The 15,311-nt window shown below is 42.4% G+C and overlaps 1 protein-coding gene across 2 annotated transcripts in view; it reads left to right on the top strand.

Annotated features, from left to right (window-relative positions):
• The window catches only part of MTMR12 (myotubularin related protein 12), a 598,822-nt gene that overhangs the window by 278,277 nt on the left and 305,234 nt on the right, over positions 1–15,311 (top strand). For both annotated transcript variants that reach the window (XM_069220461.1, XM_069220466.1), the window contains exons 4-5: positions 4,523–4,595; positions 12,553–12,686. In XM_069220461.1, the coding sequence (XP_069076562.1) occupies positions 4,523–4,595; positions 12,553–12,686 (207 nt within the window). The remainder of the gene's footprint in view (positions 1–4,522; positions 4,596–12,552; positions 12,687–15,311) is intronic.

The following is a 15,311-nucleotide window of genomic DNA, read 5'->3' as shown; positions in this document are numbered from 1 at the left end:
CACAATGAGCCCCAGATCGGATCAACCCCCGCCCCAAAGGTGGTCCTCAATGCTACCAGCAATTAAAGTGTAGACTTTCCCCAACTGCTCCTTCGAATTAGCCATGGTAGTCCACTTCAATCTACACATACTACTAGTCACTTGCAACCTACGGTCAAATGGTTCTCCAGAACTGGCCCTCAAACAAGAGACTGGAAGATCAACCTCAAGGATCAAAGCGTTGTGATCGCTATCTTGTCTTGGCACAACAACCGTATCGTTCAGAAAGGGCCAAGCCCTTACGTCCACCAGAATATAGTCAATAAGACTAGTACCAGGAACGCGGTTAAAAGTATTCTTTCCCTCATTATCAGATCTTATTTTACCATTCCGTGCCCACAGGCCCTGGTTCATTACAAGGGCCTGTACTACCAGGGGAGACCATCTTTTTATTGGTGCAGTTGACAACTTGGGGAGGTGCTAAATGTTGTCCTCTTCTTGAGGAAGTGCTTCTGTACTATAATCTAATGGTTCAAACTGACAGTTAAAGTCCCCACCCACAAACTTCAAAACTTCTCCCGGGGCTGCAGCCATATGCTCGTTCAATAACTCTATAACAGGGGAATCATGATTATTTCCACCTGGTCTCAAAACATATGATAAAAATAGGCTGTTTGGGTCGAAGTGGCCAACAAAACACCAAAGATGTCAGGAGAGGATGTCGGAATTTCTTGAACCTTACATGTTAACACAGTTAACACAGTGCTTACCGATGTTGCTAACCTCCCTGAAGGTCTTCCCTTACCTTTAAATACTCTTTACTAAAGTTGTCAAATCCTATCCGATGCTGAGGTCTAGTAGACCAGGTTTCCTGGAAAAGACAAATGAAATGTATATGTATAGACTTAGCCCATTCAAGAATGTCAGGTTTAGATGCTAGCCCTGCTACATTCCAGAACACTATTTTGGCAGCAATAATCAAACACTTTGTTGCTGCCTCCCCTTAATTGCCCAATACTAAAGGCTCAACACATTCAGAGTGAAGAACTGGTTGAGCCAGGGGTACGATGAGAGCACATGAATCTACCATCCTCCATCCATGGACATTATGAAAGGATTTACTTGATTTGCTTTTGAATACACAGGGATCCACATGCTCCTTCTCCAGGAGCTCAGGCACTCCGACTGATCTACTGTTGTCCATCCTTTAGTCCCCATTTGACTCTGCTGTGGTTTGTAGCTGAGCACCCCTGGGACCTTTTACTCCATACACTGTAACTAAGGAGCTCCCCGGACCTCTCCACATCACATAAACAATTTTCGTCAGAATGTCAAACCAGTTCGAAGTGGGGATTCTAAAGACACCTGGACTGATTGGGTCTGCATAGAGACCTATTAAATACCATTTACGGTAGGTTTGTAAAAATACCCCAACAGCAATAACTCAATAGGAGACTCTCTTATAGTTCACCTTAGGGGGGCTAAATAACAACCTTTGCACTACCTGGGGAGACCTAAAAGTAATGATGACACAGTCACCATGATGGCCCTTGGCCCTAGACCTCAACCATCCCACACTCCGTTTTATCAAAATTTTGTTTACCAAATAGCAAGGGAAATTTCTATATTGGATCAGCCAATTCAAACATTTATTTTTCAACTCTTCCTGGGCCTCCTTCTGATCCACATGCTGCTGAGGAACTCCTGATAAAATTACCACTAATGGGTAGGAAGCAGATGATGGGTCAATCACAGGCTGCCTCTGTACAGAATCAAGGTTGTTGGCACAGATGGTGTCTTCCCCCAGGCACATCTTTACAGTCCATTGAAGCCCCATTGGTCACTGACCACAGAGCCTGGGATCATCTGGAACACAGTCTACATGGGAAATATGAGTAGTTTTCTTTGCACCCTCCGGGGTAGTGCTAGATGGTAGAAATACGTGGCACTGCTGTATTGAACAGAATTGAATCCCTTTTCAATAGCTTTCAACCACACCACCATCGGAGAAAGCTCCTTTTGTACAAGGCCTTTAACTTTCCCAGGGCAAATCTCCATAAGGTCTAGTGCCCATAGTGGCATGAGCACTGACTCCACCTGATGGGGGGAGTAGACTCCAAGAGGTCCTGATCTGCAGAGGTTTTTTTTAAAATTGGAGATGGCTGCGACAATTGCTGCCGGCTAGCCCGCTTGACGGCTCTCAAGGACAGAATAATGTTTTTTGGGTGCGGCCCACCTGCATCAGAAGCAGATAGTAAGTCCTCAGAGCTCCCATAGCTGCCGCCTGGACCAATATCGACTACAGAAGTAGTGCAAATGGGGCTGCGCAGTAAGGTACCATCAGAATTTGGGGCAGGGTCAGCCCTCAGCGACAATCTCCTCTCAGTTAAAGTAATTTTAGTGGAGATAATCCCCATGGCCCTCTGCAGCATTTTATTAATACTTGTTTTTTGAGCGGGGGGGGTTGCCACTACAGCCGAGTCTCCTAGCGCTTTCCCTTTGCCCATTATACCTTATGGAGTTATGGCAAGAAGAGTGGAAATGCAGAAAAGTCAGAGTACAAGTCAGTACAATATACTTAAATAGATAACCCCTCTTAATGCCAAATAAGGAATTACTAAGCAGCACTCACCCCAGGAGAACGATGTCAGAGAGTGGGCTCAGCCCAAGCTCTTCTGGGCTCTGACAGACACATGATGGGCCCACACTTGGCCCAGGCATGGCCTGCGCATGTCTCGCATTGCGGGGCAAGCGTTCGCTCTATATAGCACCTTTGGGTATCCCAGCTGTTGTCAGTGATCAGGGGCTGACTCCTGGGGCCCTGTGCACGCTGGAGAATGTAGTCCTGGAGTGACTGGGCTCCTGGAATTACCTGCCACTTTTGGTAATCAGTTTAGGTCTCCCAGTATTTCACAGACAACATTGCAGCAATGTACTGCATCTAAAAGCAGGGGGCACTCCCTTGCCCCAGCTGTCTGCACTGGCCCAGAAGATCTGGTATTTCACCACTTTCAGCTCCCGGTGGAGCATGTGCTTGGGGTTGACAATGTTTTTGCAGACCTGATAAGCAGAATACAACAAGAAGTCTACAAATGTAAAACACATCCCCCAGTTGCTACAAAAGTACATTCAGTAGTGGTGCACTTCCACTATAGATCTTTTCCACTGCACAAACCAGAAAATTTCCAAAACTCCACCTCATGACTCACATCCACAGTCCCTGGACATTGTACTATGGATTAACTGGGCTTGGATATTTGCTTATGCTTTTCCTCCACTTCCCCTTATACCTTACTTAGTGAGGCAAAAACGAGTGTTAGTGAGCCTCATTCTAGTGGCACCATCATGGGTGAGGCAACTTTGGTACTTGAGATGTATGCATCTGCACAGAAAATGACTGCTGAGGCCAGATCTACTGAGGTCTTAGACTTTTGTTACTTGATGCTCCCACAAGATTGTATGCAAATCCTGTGAGATTCATGTAGACCCATCCCACATGCCTATTATGCTGCTCATATCAGCACTGACATACACTTCTGCCCGTCTTTTATTGGCTGTAGGGGCAGCCTACATGGAGAAAAGGCATCATTTCCTCTTTTTGCAATACCTTTCATTAAGGCTTTAATGCAGGGTCTTAAAAGTACCTCATCCAATGGCGATTCTAGTGCCAACTTTGAATCTCAGAGTTGTTGCCACAAGACTAATAAGTCCACCCTTCGAACTGCTGCACTTTTGTAACATTCTGTTCTTGTTCTGGAAGGCAGCCTATCTGTGGTTGCTGGGACATCTCCAAGGACGGTTAGTTAGTTGCAGACTTTAACTATGGATGAACCATTCATTCAGTTTCAAAGATTTACTATTGAGAGAGTTGTTTAGCCCCTGTTGTAGTTCTGGCTCCTATGACGAGGTGCCACTCTGTGTAATGTCAACTCCTTGTGACTCACACTGGAAACCTGAAAGTTCCTCAGTTACCTCACATATCTGTGGAGGTGGATAGCTTTACGGTTTATAATTAGTGTTGTACAGTTAATTTGTTACTGGTTACGCGATGGGGGGTTCATGTGCTTTACTGACAAATTAAATAGGTTAAACAAACAAACAAATATAGACCTTAATTGCCTCTTTTGTGTGCAAGTCCAAGCTAATTGTGCATCTGGGGTCTTTAGCTAATTACCTTCCTCAAAATACACGTAGGGAAACTTGCTCCACTGACAGTGGTAGAATGCTTTCCATTATTAACTGATTAAGGCATTTTCTAGAACTTCCTCCTGCCTGTTGTCAAACTGTCTACCTCATTGGGTTCATTAATATTATCTGTGGATGGGAAGGTTTATATTTAAGACTTATTTTTGAGAAAATACCTCTGTGTCTTGAGCAAAAGGCTAAAATCAATGGAGAATCCACGCACTGAATTTCCTCCACAATGCCGCTTGTTGAAGAAATTCCATTAGTGGGTTTTAGGAATGGATCTGTGAACAAATATACTGTGATAAGCTGATTTGATGATACTGCTTTGTAAGTAAGTGGTTTCCTTTTCTTTTAGGAACCAGAATTCCGAAATAAAGTTGTTGGTGAAAACGACATTACGTTGCAGTGTGTGGACCAAATTTATGGAGGTAAAGTATATTAAAGCATAGCACATGTGTTTTATGATTCTGTGACATAATGTAATGTTTAATTGGCAAATCACCATTCTATAACTTCATTTTTGTTTTATATCCATACCCAAAAGTCAGATGTTCATCCTTCAGAGTTATGGCACGATTTAAAAAGTTTTACATTGAACGACTGTTGAAGGGTTTCTTTTCAATTTTCTTTCAGTGTTAAAGTCCCAATACTTTTTTATTTCCCAGGCCCACACCCAGTGCCTGACTAATTATATTGTCAAATTGAAACCCAATCACAATCTGTCCAGACGCTAGTTCAGTCAGCCAGGCACCCTTTGCACATCACTCATGAACTCAAATGTTCAATCAAATGCCTTCAAGTGTCTTCCTCCTGCCTTCCGCTGTTAAAACCTCTGTTGTCAGGGAGTGTGAGAGACTGTATCAGCTTTTGTGATCTAGTTGCTAATAACTAGGCCAGTAATTTCGTGTCGACCTTCAGCAGGGAACTTAGTCTGTAATAGGTACACTGTCCTGGGTATTTATCTGCCTTAAATATCAGTGAGAGCATCGTCTCCATCCCAGAATGGCTTACCACCGCTGAATGAGATACTTGATTTGATACTTTGAGATATTTTGACAGCAGATGTCCGTTTACTTCTTTAAAAGCCTGCCATGGAAGTAATCAGACCTCTGATTTCAAGTTGTCATGTGATCCACATTACACCCTTAGAAATCAGGGCCTTTGGTCCTTGCTAGCTACAGTCAGACAACCTCTGAACTGCCGATCTTGTCACACAGGAGTTGCTTTCCTTCTTGTTCATAGGCTGTATTGTGTCTTCAGAGAACTCTCTTAGGTGCTCATCTTTCTCCCTCTCTCCATTGCATTGTTGCCCTTAGTTGCATAGCTAGATAGAGGATATAAGACATAAAAGAAATTTTTTTTGATATGAAGAGACTTGTCAACAACCTTCCTGGCTTAGCCCATCCCCTGCAAAGAAGCAGTTATCTAACTCCACAAGCAGATAATTTGCTCAGTGACATTCCACTGTTCTCATTTGCCCTTGTAAAACCTCCATCTTTCTCCAGTGCCTCTGAAATTGCGTATTTTTGTGGGCTTTTTCTGAATCACTTAGATCTGTCTTTGGCCTAGCCAGCAACACCTCTTGCTTTTCTTTGAAGCAGGCTGCTCTTGCTATAAATTTAGCTTTCACATCAGCCTTTACGGCATTCCATGGAATTGTTGTGCTCACATCCCCGTTGCGATTTGCAGAACAGTAGCCCCCAATGCCTTAGCCTGTGTTATTAACATTTGTGTCTTTCAGTGGCCCTCTTTAATCTCCCTTACTGGCAATTGAAATGTGACTGCACCATTATTCAATAGTGTCATCAGTTCTTATTCTATCTTGTGCATCCCTGTCGCCGTCATCTTATCCAATGAGATGTAGTCCAATCGCGCATACACTTTCATGTACCACTGAATATTCCGAATAATTGTCTGTGAATGTGTTACGTTGCCAACCATCTGTCTTCCGTAGATTTTGAACCATTGTTTCCCTTCAGCTGACATCACTGCTATGCTATCATACTTATTCTGAGCCTTATCCTCTAAACCATTCATAACTAAACTTACATCTTCCCAGACTCAGGTGTGGTCCCTGAAACAAGTCCACCAGAACATGCATGATACCCCATGGATAGGCTTCATGACCCAGATTTTGGCTTAGATTGATGCTTTTGTTCGGGTATGCCTCAGGCTATTCCCCACACACTCACCCTCTTTATCTCTGTTGCTGTTGGATACTGTAAAGTTAGTATTTTTAGGTCTAGCGCACAATCGCTCTGATGTGTTGTAATCTATTTGTGGGCTTTTAACTACACCAACCACACGCCAGCAGCTATCACTCATTCATGGGCTTGCTTTTCCAAAATCCTTTATCGTTGGTAAATACTTTACGTTTGTCCCTCCATGGGACAGTTTTGTTACCGCCTTGGCCATCGACCTTGTTACTTGGATTATTGCATGTTTGCCGATAAGTTTGACTGCGAGGAAACTTCTTTATTCTTTTGTGTCTTTCCTTCACGCTCATGGCGGCCGTGGCGCTTTGAACCGGCTTGCTTATGTCAACTGTTTTACTTTTCATTTCAACTCATGTGGCAAGAAAAGACCAGTTAGGAATTTACAGCGCTAATAGCTCTAACTCAAGCAAATGCGAGACCCATTGCATTGCAAATGCTTGTTTCTCTTGTTCGTCCCACAGAACAGGGACTAACTATGGTATCCTTATGCTTTGTCTGTTTATCTGGTGTTTTGTGCGACTATTTTCTTCTTTGATTATTGCTGGTGTTACTGCCTGCAGTCAAGTTCACTTCATCTTCCAGTGTTTACAGACTGCAGAATGCAACTTCCGATCACTGCTTTAGGCTTCCCCAACAAACAGGCTTGTAAAGACTGTTCTTTTCTCCTCACATTTGCCTGAGGGCGCCCAGCATGGCTATCAATCCAGCACAGAGTAAACACTGCGGGCTGTTGCAGAGCCCTCAAAACAAGACATCACAAAGCTTGTCTCTGTCAAAGGCTCGCCAATGTATTTTAATTTTCTACGATTTTTCTTTTCAAAAGTTCGAATCTTTGGGAAAGGCAGCAGCGCATGGAAGTTACTTTTGTTCTGGGACAGAGGAATAATTCATAGGCATTCGCATGCCACTGTTCTTAATCTTTGGTAAAACTGCTCCTCGCACAACCCTGGCCCCCTCCTTCTCCTCTCCACACACAAATCACACGAGGCTTCCCCCGATCTGGCCACGTCTGCTGGCCGCAGCCAGATATCTTTTATTGTAGGCACTTGTCAGCCCATTACCTGACTGTAGTGAACCACTACACAGTCTATGAAGGCGGGCTATGAAGACAAGAACCTGCAACTGCACACACGTTTAAAGTATTTGCTGTCTAGAGACATGCGTGAAGCAGCCATCAAGAGGCACCATAATAACACCCGGACGATTACATGAAAGCGCCCAAGATGAGGGTATTTACTTTTCACCGGACAGTGGACAACAGGGTTTACTTCAAACCGGGAGAGGGACAAGTGATTCAAAGGGACTGAAAATATTAGAATTATGTCATAAAGCAATGCAAGTCCGGTGCTTTGTTGTGTTTGTGCATTCCATTGGTGACAGTCACATCCTCCAACTTGATAGGCTGTTCTAGGATCCTAGCTTTTGTGAAGGAGAGACACTGTAACCCAGCTGTTTTCGAATATGTGTAAGTTTGGAATTGCAAGATCTTGTCTAGAGTGTCTGCCCTGTATAGGTCTTTGTAGAACTCCTGAAAGGCTACTGAACGTCTAAGAAGCTATGGTGTTAGGAGAGTAAGTCTTGGCTGCATGAACTGGGCTGGAGGATGTGCAGAGGGTGCAACAAAGTGGACTATACATATTTCTCTTGGTACACCACACGTAAATCAGGTTTAACTAGTTCTTGACAACAAGGACTACAAGATAAATACTGACTGGTGCTGTAATATTTTGTGGATTCCCCTGTTACGGTTGTGTGATAACACATAGGCAACCCACCTAGTCTTATAAAGACTCACAGTATTGAAAATGGTCCTTTCTGGAGGGTTTTCCCTGTCTTTTTGGCTTTTGACCTGTTTTTGATCCTGTGCTGGATTTCGCGTTTGCTGGCTTTAGGACTCTAGGCACTTTACCGCTGCTGACCAGTGCTAAAGTGCAAGTGCTCTCTGTCTACATGTTATTGGTGATTGGTTTATCCATGATTGACATATCTGATTTACTAGTAAGTCCCTAGGATAGTGTCCATGATTGGCATATCTGATTTACTAGTAAGTCCCTAGGATAGTGAACCATGTGTGCCTAGGGCCTGTAAATCAAATGCTAGTACAATGGGCGTGCAGTACTGATCGTGCCACCCACAGGAGTAGCCCTGTAAACAAGGCTCAGACCTGCCACTACAGTATCTGTGTGGGAGGTTTTAAACTGCCATTTTAACATGGCAATTGCACCCACTTGCCAGGCCCAAACCTTCCCTTTTTCTACATGTAAGTTGCCCCTAAGGTAGGCAGCCCCATGGGCAGGGTGCTGTGTATTTTAAAGGTAGGACGTGTACTGGTGTGTGCTTTACATGTCCTCATAATGAAATACTGCTAAATTCGTTTTTCACTATTGCAAAGACTCTCTCTCCTGTAGGGTAATAGGGGATTGCCTTGAAATATCTTTTAAGTGTAATTTCCATTTGTGAGCAGATAGAGAGTGGAGTTTGGGGTTTAAAAATACATCTTTTGTTGGTTTTCTAATTGTAAGTTTGAAAATGCCACTTTTAGAAAGTGGGCATTTTCTTGCTCAACCATTCTGGGCCTCTGCCTGGCTGTGGAATATACATCTGGGTCAGTATGACAATTGGGCTGTTTGTAAATTTGTGCTAGACGGTCACACAAAGGAAGCTGAGGTGTGCTTTGCATATCCTGATAGGTCTTTCTGGGCTAGAGTGGTGAGAGGAGCTAATGCTTGCACCTAAATAGGACTGTGCCTGTCCTTTACAAATAGCAGTCTCCAACCCCCTGGAGTGTGGCTGGAGCCAGGGCAGAAAAGGCAGGGTCTCTGTGCACTACAAAAACTTTCCTTTGAAGTTTGCCTACTTTAAATGCACAAATGAGTATAAGTACTGGACCTCTAAGACCACAACTTTAGAACACATCTGGACTGAGGACATTCTGCCAGGAAGAAGAGCTAGATGCTGTAGGAGGGACTGCCACACTGCCTGTTGCTTTGCCTGGGAGTGAAAGGTCTGGACTTTGCTTTCTACATCCTACTTTCCAAGGTTCTCCAAAGGCATGAACTGAGCTTGCCTCCTGTTAGAAGTCTCAAGGACATCAAAGACTTCATCTACAGCTGCCTGGGCTTTTCTGCTGAAAGTCCTGACTTGCCAAGTGGTGCCAACTCCAGTCCCTGGGCCCTTGGAAGTGTAAACTGGTGACCTGAAGAGGAATATTCATACACTGATTTGTTGCGGCAGAAAAAATATATGCAGCACCTGGATTTTCCATGCATCGTTCACGGGCGTAAATTTCTCATCGACCCTGCACCACAGTAAGGAACTGAGGATGTGCATCCGGCAGTCAACGCATCGCCTTTCCTACGAGGAAAGAATCAATGCCTCACCTCCCCTGCAAGTAAGGAAGTAGAGTATTCTGGCAAGTATAAATACCTCCTTAGGCGGGTATTCTGAAAGTGTAATCAGAGACCAAAGTGGGTCATTTGTCTCCCATTCATAAAAGTTGAATTTTCTCTAGGCTCCCAAACGTCTAATCATTGTTTTTTGATCTGAGAGTCCTTAAGGCCCTATATCGACATTGGATAGCAGAATCCTCACCAAGGCCTACCAGATATCATCCATATCAGATTGGGGTGTGGGTTATTTGTTGCCTGATCTAACATGGCCAGACAGTGATCAAGGTTGTTCTGATGCAGCAGTAGGGCCTGCTAACTCTTTAAACTCCCCAAGCTCAAGGGGCAGGAGGATAACTTTTCCCTAAGGCACACAGTAATTTTTATGATTACCATAACGTTGGTGGAATAAGGTGGTTCATCATAATTTTAATCCTTGGGATTTCACTCCTAATCCTACTACGGTGGGCCCTGGGATTCACACCTGCACTGCCATGTAGGCACAGAAGTGTGCAGGGCATTACTCCGGGCCTACTGATGATGTTGCTCTGATTTCATTTAAAAAAAAAGTAAAAAAAAATTGTTCACCATTTATACGCCTTTTTTTGTGGGCAACTCTGCAGGGTCGTTGGGCATAAAAATGCAACCAAAAAGATTTTAGACATTTATTCAAATGTCACCTTTAAATACTTGTTTGTGAAAGTACCATTTTTAAAAAGAAAGATGGAAGAGAGCACCCACCTCTTGACATACCAGCACTCAGTTTGCTCAGATGGTAAATGCAGTGCAAGGGAACACTTAACTTCAGTAAAAGTCTTTAGTTTTCACAATTGTTGGTGCAGCTAGTGCTGTGTATTTCTTTACACATGTTTCATGATAGTTGTCATTCATCAAGTAGAGAGGAAAAATTTGTTTTAGAGGTGCTAGAACTGCTGCCCACAGTCTTCGCATGTCTCAGTACCTACTAAGCACAAGTGCAGCAACCACAGCTAATCAGCCCACCAGCTCAAGGGAACCTTTTTTTTAAAAGCACAGCCATCCGTTAGCCCTAAATAATAGTTATTGATTACCCATCCCTGGACCCCAAAATCTCCTTACTGTCCCGTAGCACTACCCTTCCACTAACCCTAAAAACTACTTACTATACCTTAGCACTAATCAGCCCTCAACCCTAAAATATACTTTCTACCCATTTATTACTTCTCACCCCTGAACCCTAAAAACGCCTTGCTGTTCCTTACATTACTTCTCTCTGAACCCTAGAAACGCCTTACTATCTTTAGCACTACCCATCCCTGAACCATGAAAGCATACCACATCTATAACACCTAAAACGGTACATGTAAAGGTGTAATACCATGCCAAATTTGAAGAATGTATCCTTTTCACTAGGTAGATCTACGTTGTGCTGGCCCAAATTGTCCATCTGTGGGAAACTCCCTCATACACCACCCTACATTGATTTACAGAAGATGATTCTCTCAAATTGTTGCTCCTAATCAGCTGCATTATCAATTTACATTGTAATATGCACTTACCTTTAAAGGCTTCCTTTCTATCTTTTCTAAATGAGGTATTTTCTCAGTTTGGTCTTTTTGTCAGCATCTTCTTTACTGAAGGTCATATCTCTGCAATATTTTCACATGCATCTTAGGAGAGAGATGAGCTGATTGCAGGGATAAAGCCTGCACTGAAGTATTGCCCCCATCCGGGTTTGATATTCTTTTTCGTAACACAAGAGAGGATAGAGGTGCAATGTAAGGAGTTTAGTGGGCCAAATAATGACCCATCTCTGTTTATAATCCACTCATGTTTCAAATGTTTAAGTTTTCTGGTTTCCGGTTTAGGAATATGTGCATAATCTTGTGTATGGAAAGTCAAAAGAACTTACTTGGCACTTGGGGTTTACGATCTATGAATGTCTGTCCTAGAGAAGATTAGTGTTAGTTAGATGTGTCATTACAGAACCTCAACAATATGATAGAAAATAATGCATTCTATACAAAGACGATCTAGAACTGTGCAGTGATACTGTGTCAAGATGCTTCACCCCTTTTGAAATTTGTTGATGCTGTAATCATCCTCAGGGTAGGGCCTCATTATGAACAAGAGCCCAAAAAATGCATGATTCACTGAGATTTAGCTCAGCTCTAAAGGTGGAGATTCATTGATAATATGTAGTAAATCTCTAGCTGCCAGCCCTAGAGTTCTGATAAAAAATGATCTGCATACTAGTTGGTCCATCTCAGTTTTTCTCAGATGGGTACCAACAACATGAAATAGATCATTGCATTTACATGTGGTGAATTTGTCCGAGGACCCCTGGGCCATAAAAACGCAAGGTGTACTCAGGGTGCCTGCTACTATGTTGCAAAAGTAAATGTTATTAACGTTAATTCTCTAAAATTAATAAACTATATACAAATGAAGAAAAATTAAGATGTCAAAATATTTTCTATTTTTGATTATGAATTAAACAAAATATTTCAATATTTGAACATTTGTTTGGTGTATGCTTGTTTTTATGTTTTTGTGTATTGTTTGAGGATACAATTACATAAATTGATTAGGCCTGGGGTCCCCAGCTTCCAATAATGACTCAGTGATTGAATTAATGATTCCGCTGGAAAGGAAAAGGTGAAGAAGTACTGTCCTAGAGGATTAGACGTAATTATATCAAATCACCCAAGCACTTACAGCTCTGAGAAATACATATAGATTTACGTTCCATGAAAATGTTATCTGTTTGACATATGCTTACTTGCGCTCTCTCTTTGTTTTAGTTTATGATGAGAAAAAGAAATCCCTTTTGTCCGGACATATAAAAAAATATCCTGAGAAACTGATTCTTTATTGCAAAGATTTTCGAGTCTTCCACTTTTGTCTAAAATTCACAAAAGAAGAGGAAGTTAAAAGGGTAAGTTTGGAATGTCAGTTTATAGCTAAGTTTTTTTCATTTTTTCTGGCTTGTCATTTTTTTTCTCTTGTGTGGTTCAACGTTCATAGCCAGTTCAGAGGTCCCTCTGCCTTTAATCACCTTAATCTGGAATAAAGTAGTGTAAGCATTCATTTTTGTTTGCCATATAAAATAGTGGTAGTTTTCCAGTTTAGTTTATACTTTTACCGGTCACTCTGAATGTCAGGCTTGGCTTACTCTGTTTACTCCTGGATAGTACAGAAATTCACAAAATGCGAGAGACTCTGCCGTAGATCCTATATGATACTCAGCTAGCGCAATCTGTGTGTGCAGAATCTGCTAGAGGTCTTTAGATGCTGGCTGATTGCTTCTGCTGTGCTAGACCACTTGAGCTTGGTTGTCATTTAAGGGTCCCAGTGGTGTTAAATGTATGTTATGTGTGTTCTTGCGGGTGAGAGAGTTTGTGTGAGCGGGTGTGTGTGTTTGTGTGTCTCTGTCTGTATATATATGTATGTGTTTGAGCAAAAGTGAGTCAGTAACAGAGCGTAAGAATGAGTGAATTTCAGTGGCAGTAAGAATGAGTGAGTCAGAGAGAGTGATAATGTGGGGGTGAAAGTTAGTGACTGCAAGTGAGTGGGTAAGAATGAGTAAGGATGTGCCTGAGGGAGTGTTGGAGAGTGTGAGTGAGAATGAATGAGAGTAAGTGTTTCTGTGAGTGAGTGAGTGAGAGTGAGTGATTGAGAATGAGTAAAGTTATTAAGCATATGATTAGCAAGTGTCATTCATGCCAAGCTGAAAAATACCTCCTAACATCTATTTATATAAAAATACTTAGTTAATTTTATTATTATTGTACTTAAAAGGTCTCTCCAGAAAGAGTTCATAGTGAAAGGGTTCCTATTAGAGGGGAATGCGTAACCACTGCAGCCTGAGAACCATTCTCATGTGAATAATTTGTTTAAGAGAAAAGAGATGTAAGTTAGATGGCTCAATTTCCTGCCAACTTGTACTTTGTTTTAGAGGTATGAGATAATAATCATAGCTTACTTCTGTCCAAAAGCAGAGCCATGTTTAGTAAAACACAAAACATTTGTCCCTCCATTACTTCTGGGTTTATTTTTAAGAGTCCGTACCAGAATCCTCGTTATTCCAGAAAAAGAAACCTTGAGTCACCTGTCATTCTTTCTACAAACTTTTCAATTAATTTTAATTGACAGCAATTACTAAAGACAATTAGTGACAGTGAACATTATCATCTTGATTGCATATTATCTTCTGCACCAGGATAATGATAATAGAGATAACCCTTTCTGTCAGAGTGACTATCTTGGATTTAATTCCATCAAGGTTATACTTTAAAGTATTATTAATAACATTAGAATATCATATGCCTTCATAGTTCATTTTGGTGCTTTTTTGAGCTAGTTTAAAAGGTTGAAATACTTCAGTAAAACAAAAGCTAATGGAAAGCAAAACCATAGATTTTTCAATATATAACTTAAGTGTTCCGGTAGAGACTTCTTACTTAACTCTTGAATATTCTCCAGGCGTCAGACTGGATCTGGAAACTCTGTGACACTGTGCAGCTCTGTACTGACACTGTTGCACTCTGGGAATGATATGCAGGCCCAATAAAGGAGCCACTCCAGCATGCAGACATCAATTTTTCTCTCCTTTGCCACTGGACACGGATCCAGAAGTACCTGTAACCCAGAAACCTGTTTACAGATTTAAAACTTTGTAAGGACTGTTAAAAGAACATGTCTGTGACAAATATGTGTGCTTCAAGGCCTGCAGTGACTGCACTTTGATAAACCTAAAGGCCATATAAGAACGCGAGGAGAAACTCTATCATCAGAAAACTCCACGTCATAACTGTTCCAAGTTCAAGGTTCGGCCTCTGCCTCTTTCCTAGTCCACAAGTCGCAGGAGTAGTTACCATGTTAGTTTGTCTTTACACTGTAAATCTTCTGATAATTCAAAGGAAAAAAACCCATAAAAAATCCAAGCATGACGCAGCAAATTCCCGCTCCTCAAGTACTCCGGAGAAGGTGCGAGGGCATCACCATGCCTCTCGCTTTCACTCCCGGAGTTGATCAATGTTTGAGCCTATTCCACAACTTGTTCTGGCACAACCTGAGTTTCTGGGGCTGTCTGCAACACAGAGGCAGATCCAAGGGATCTCTGAGGTCGTTCTCTGACTCTTCAGGTCCCTTCAGACTCCCTGTGGTGCGCTTGTGGGCCCCATGGAGTCAAGAGGCCCTCAATATGGGATACAGACGGTGAGTTCTCCCATGGTGCCAGTTGGAGCATCTGAACCCATCACTGGTTCTCGCTTGGCTACCATTCTAACTCATCCTCCGCGATACACAATGATTCTCTGAGCGTCCAGGCCAATGTTCACTCCACCAATGCTGGAGGACGAAGTGGCCATTGTGTTCTCCTACTCAGTTGGCGCAGCTCTGACCTCGACCAAGACTGTGCTCGATTTCTGTTGAATCACAGCTTTCTCCATCTGACCCGCTTAGCCTCCCACCTCTGCAAGGCAGATCTCATACACTACCTTCCTTGTTTGAGACAGATTCAGATAATGACTATGATGCAGGAGATTAAATTGGTCAGTCC

This window comes from Pleurodeles waltl, chromosome 1_1 (assembly GCF_031143425.1).
Source record: "Pleurodeles waltl isolate 20211129_DDA chromosome 1_1, aPleWal1.hap1.20221129, whole genome shotgun sequence".
Taxonomy (NCBI): Eukaryota; Metazoa; Chordata; class Amphibia; order Caudata; family Salamandridae; genus Pleurodeles; species Pleurodeles waltl.
The sequence above is the reverse complement of the archived record's forward strand: the minus strand, read 5'-3'. Positions and strand labels throughout refer to the sequence as shown.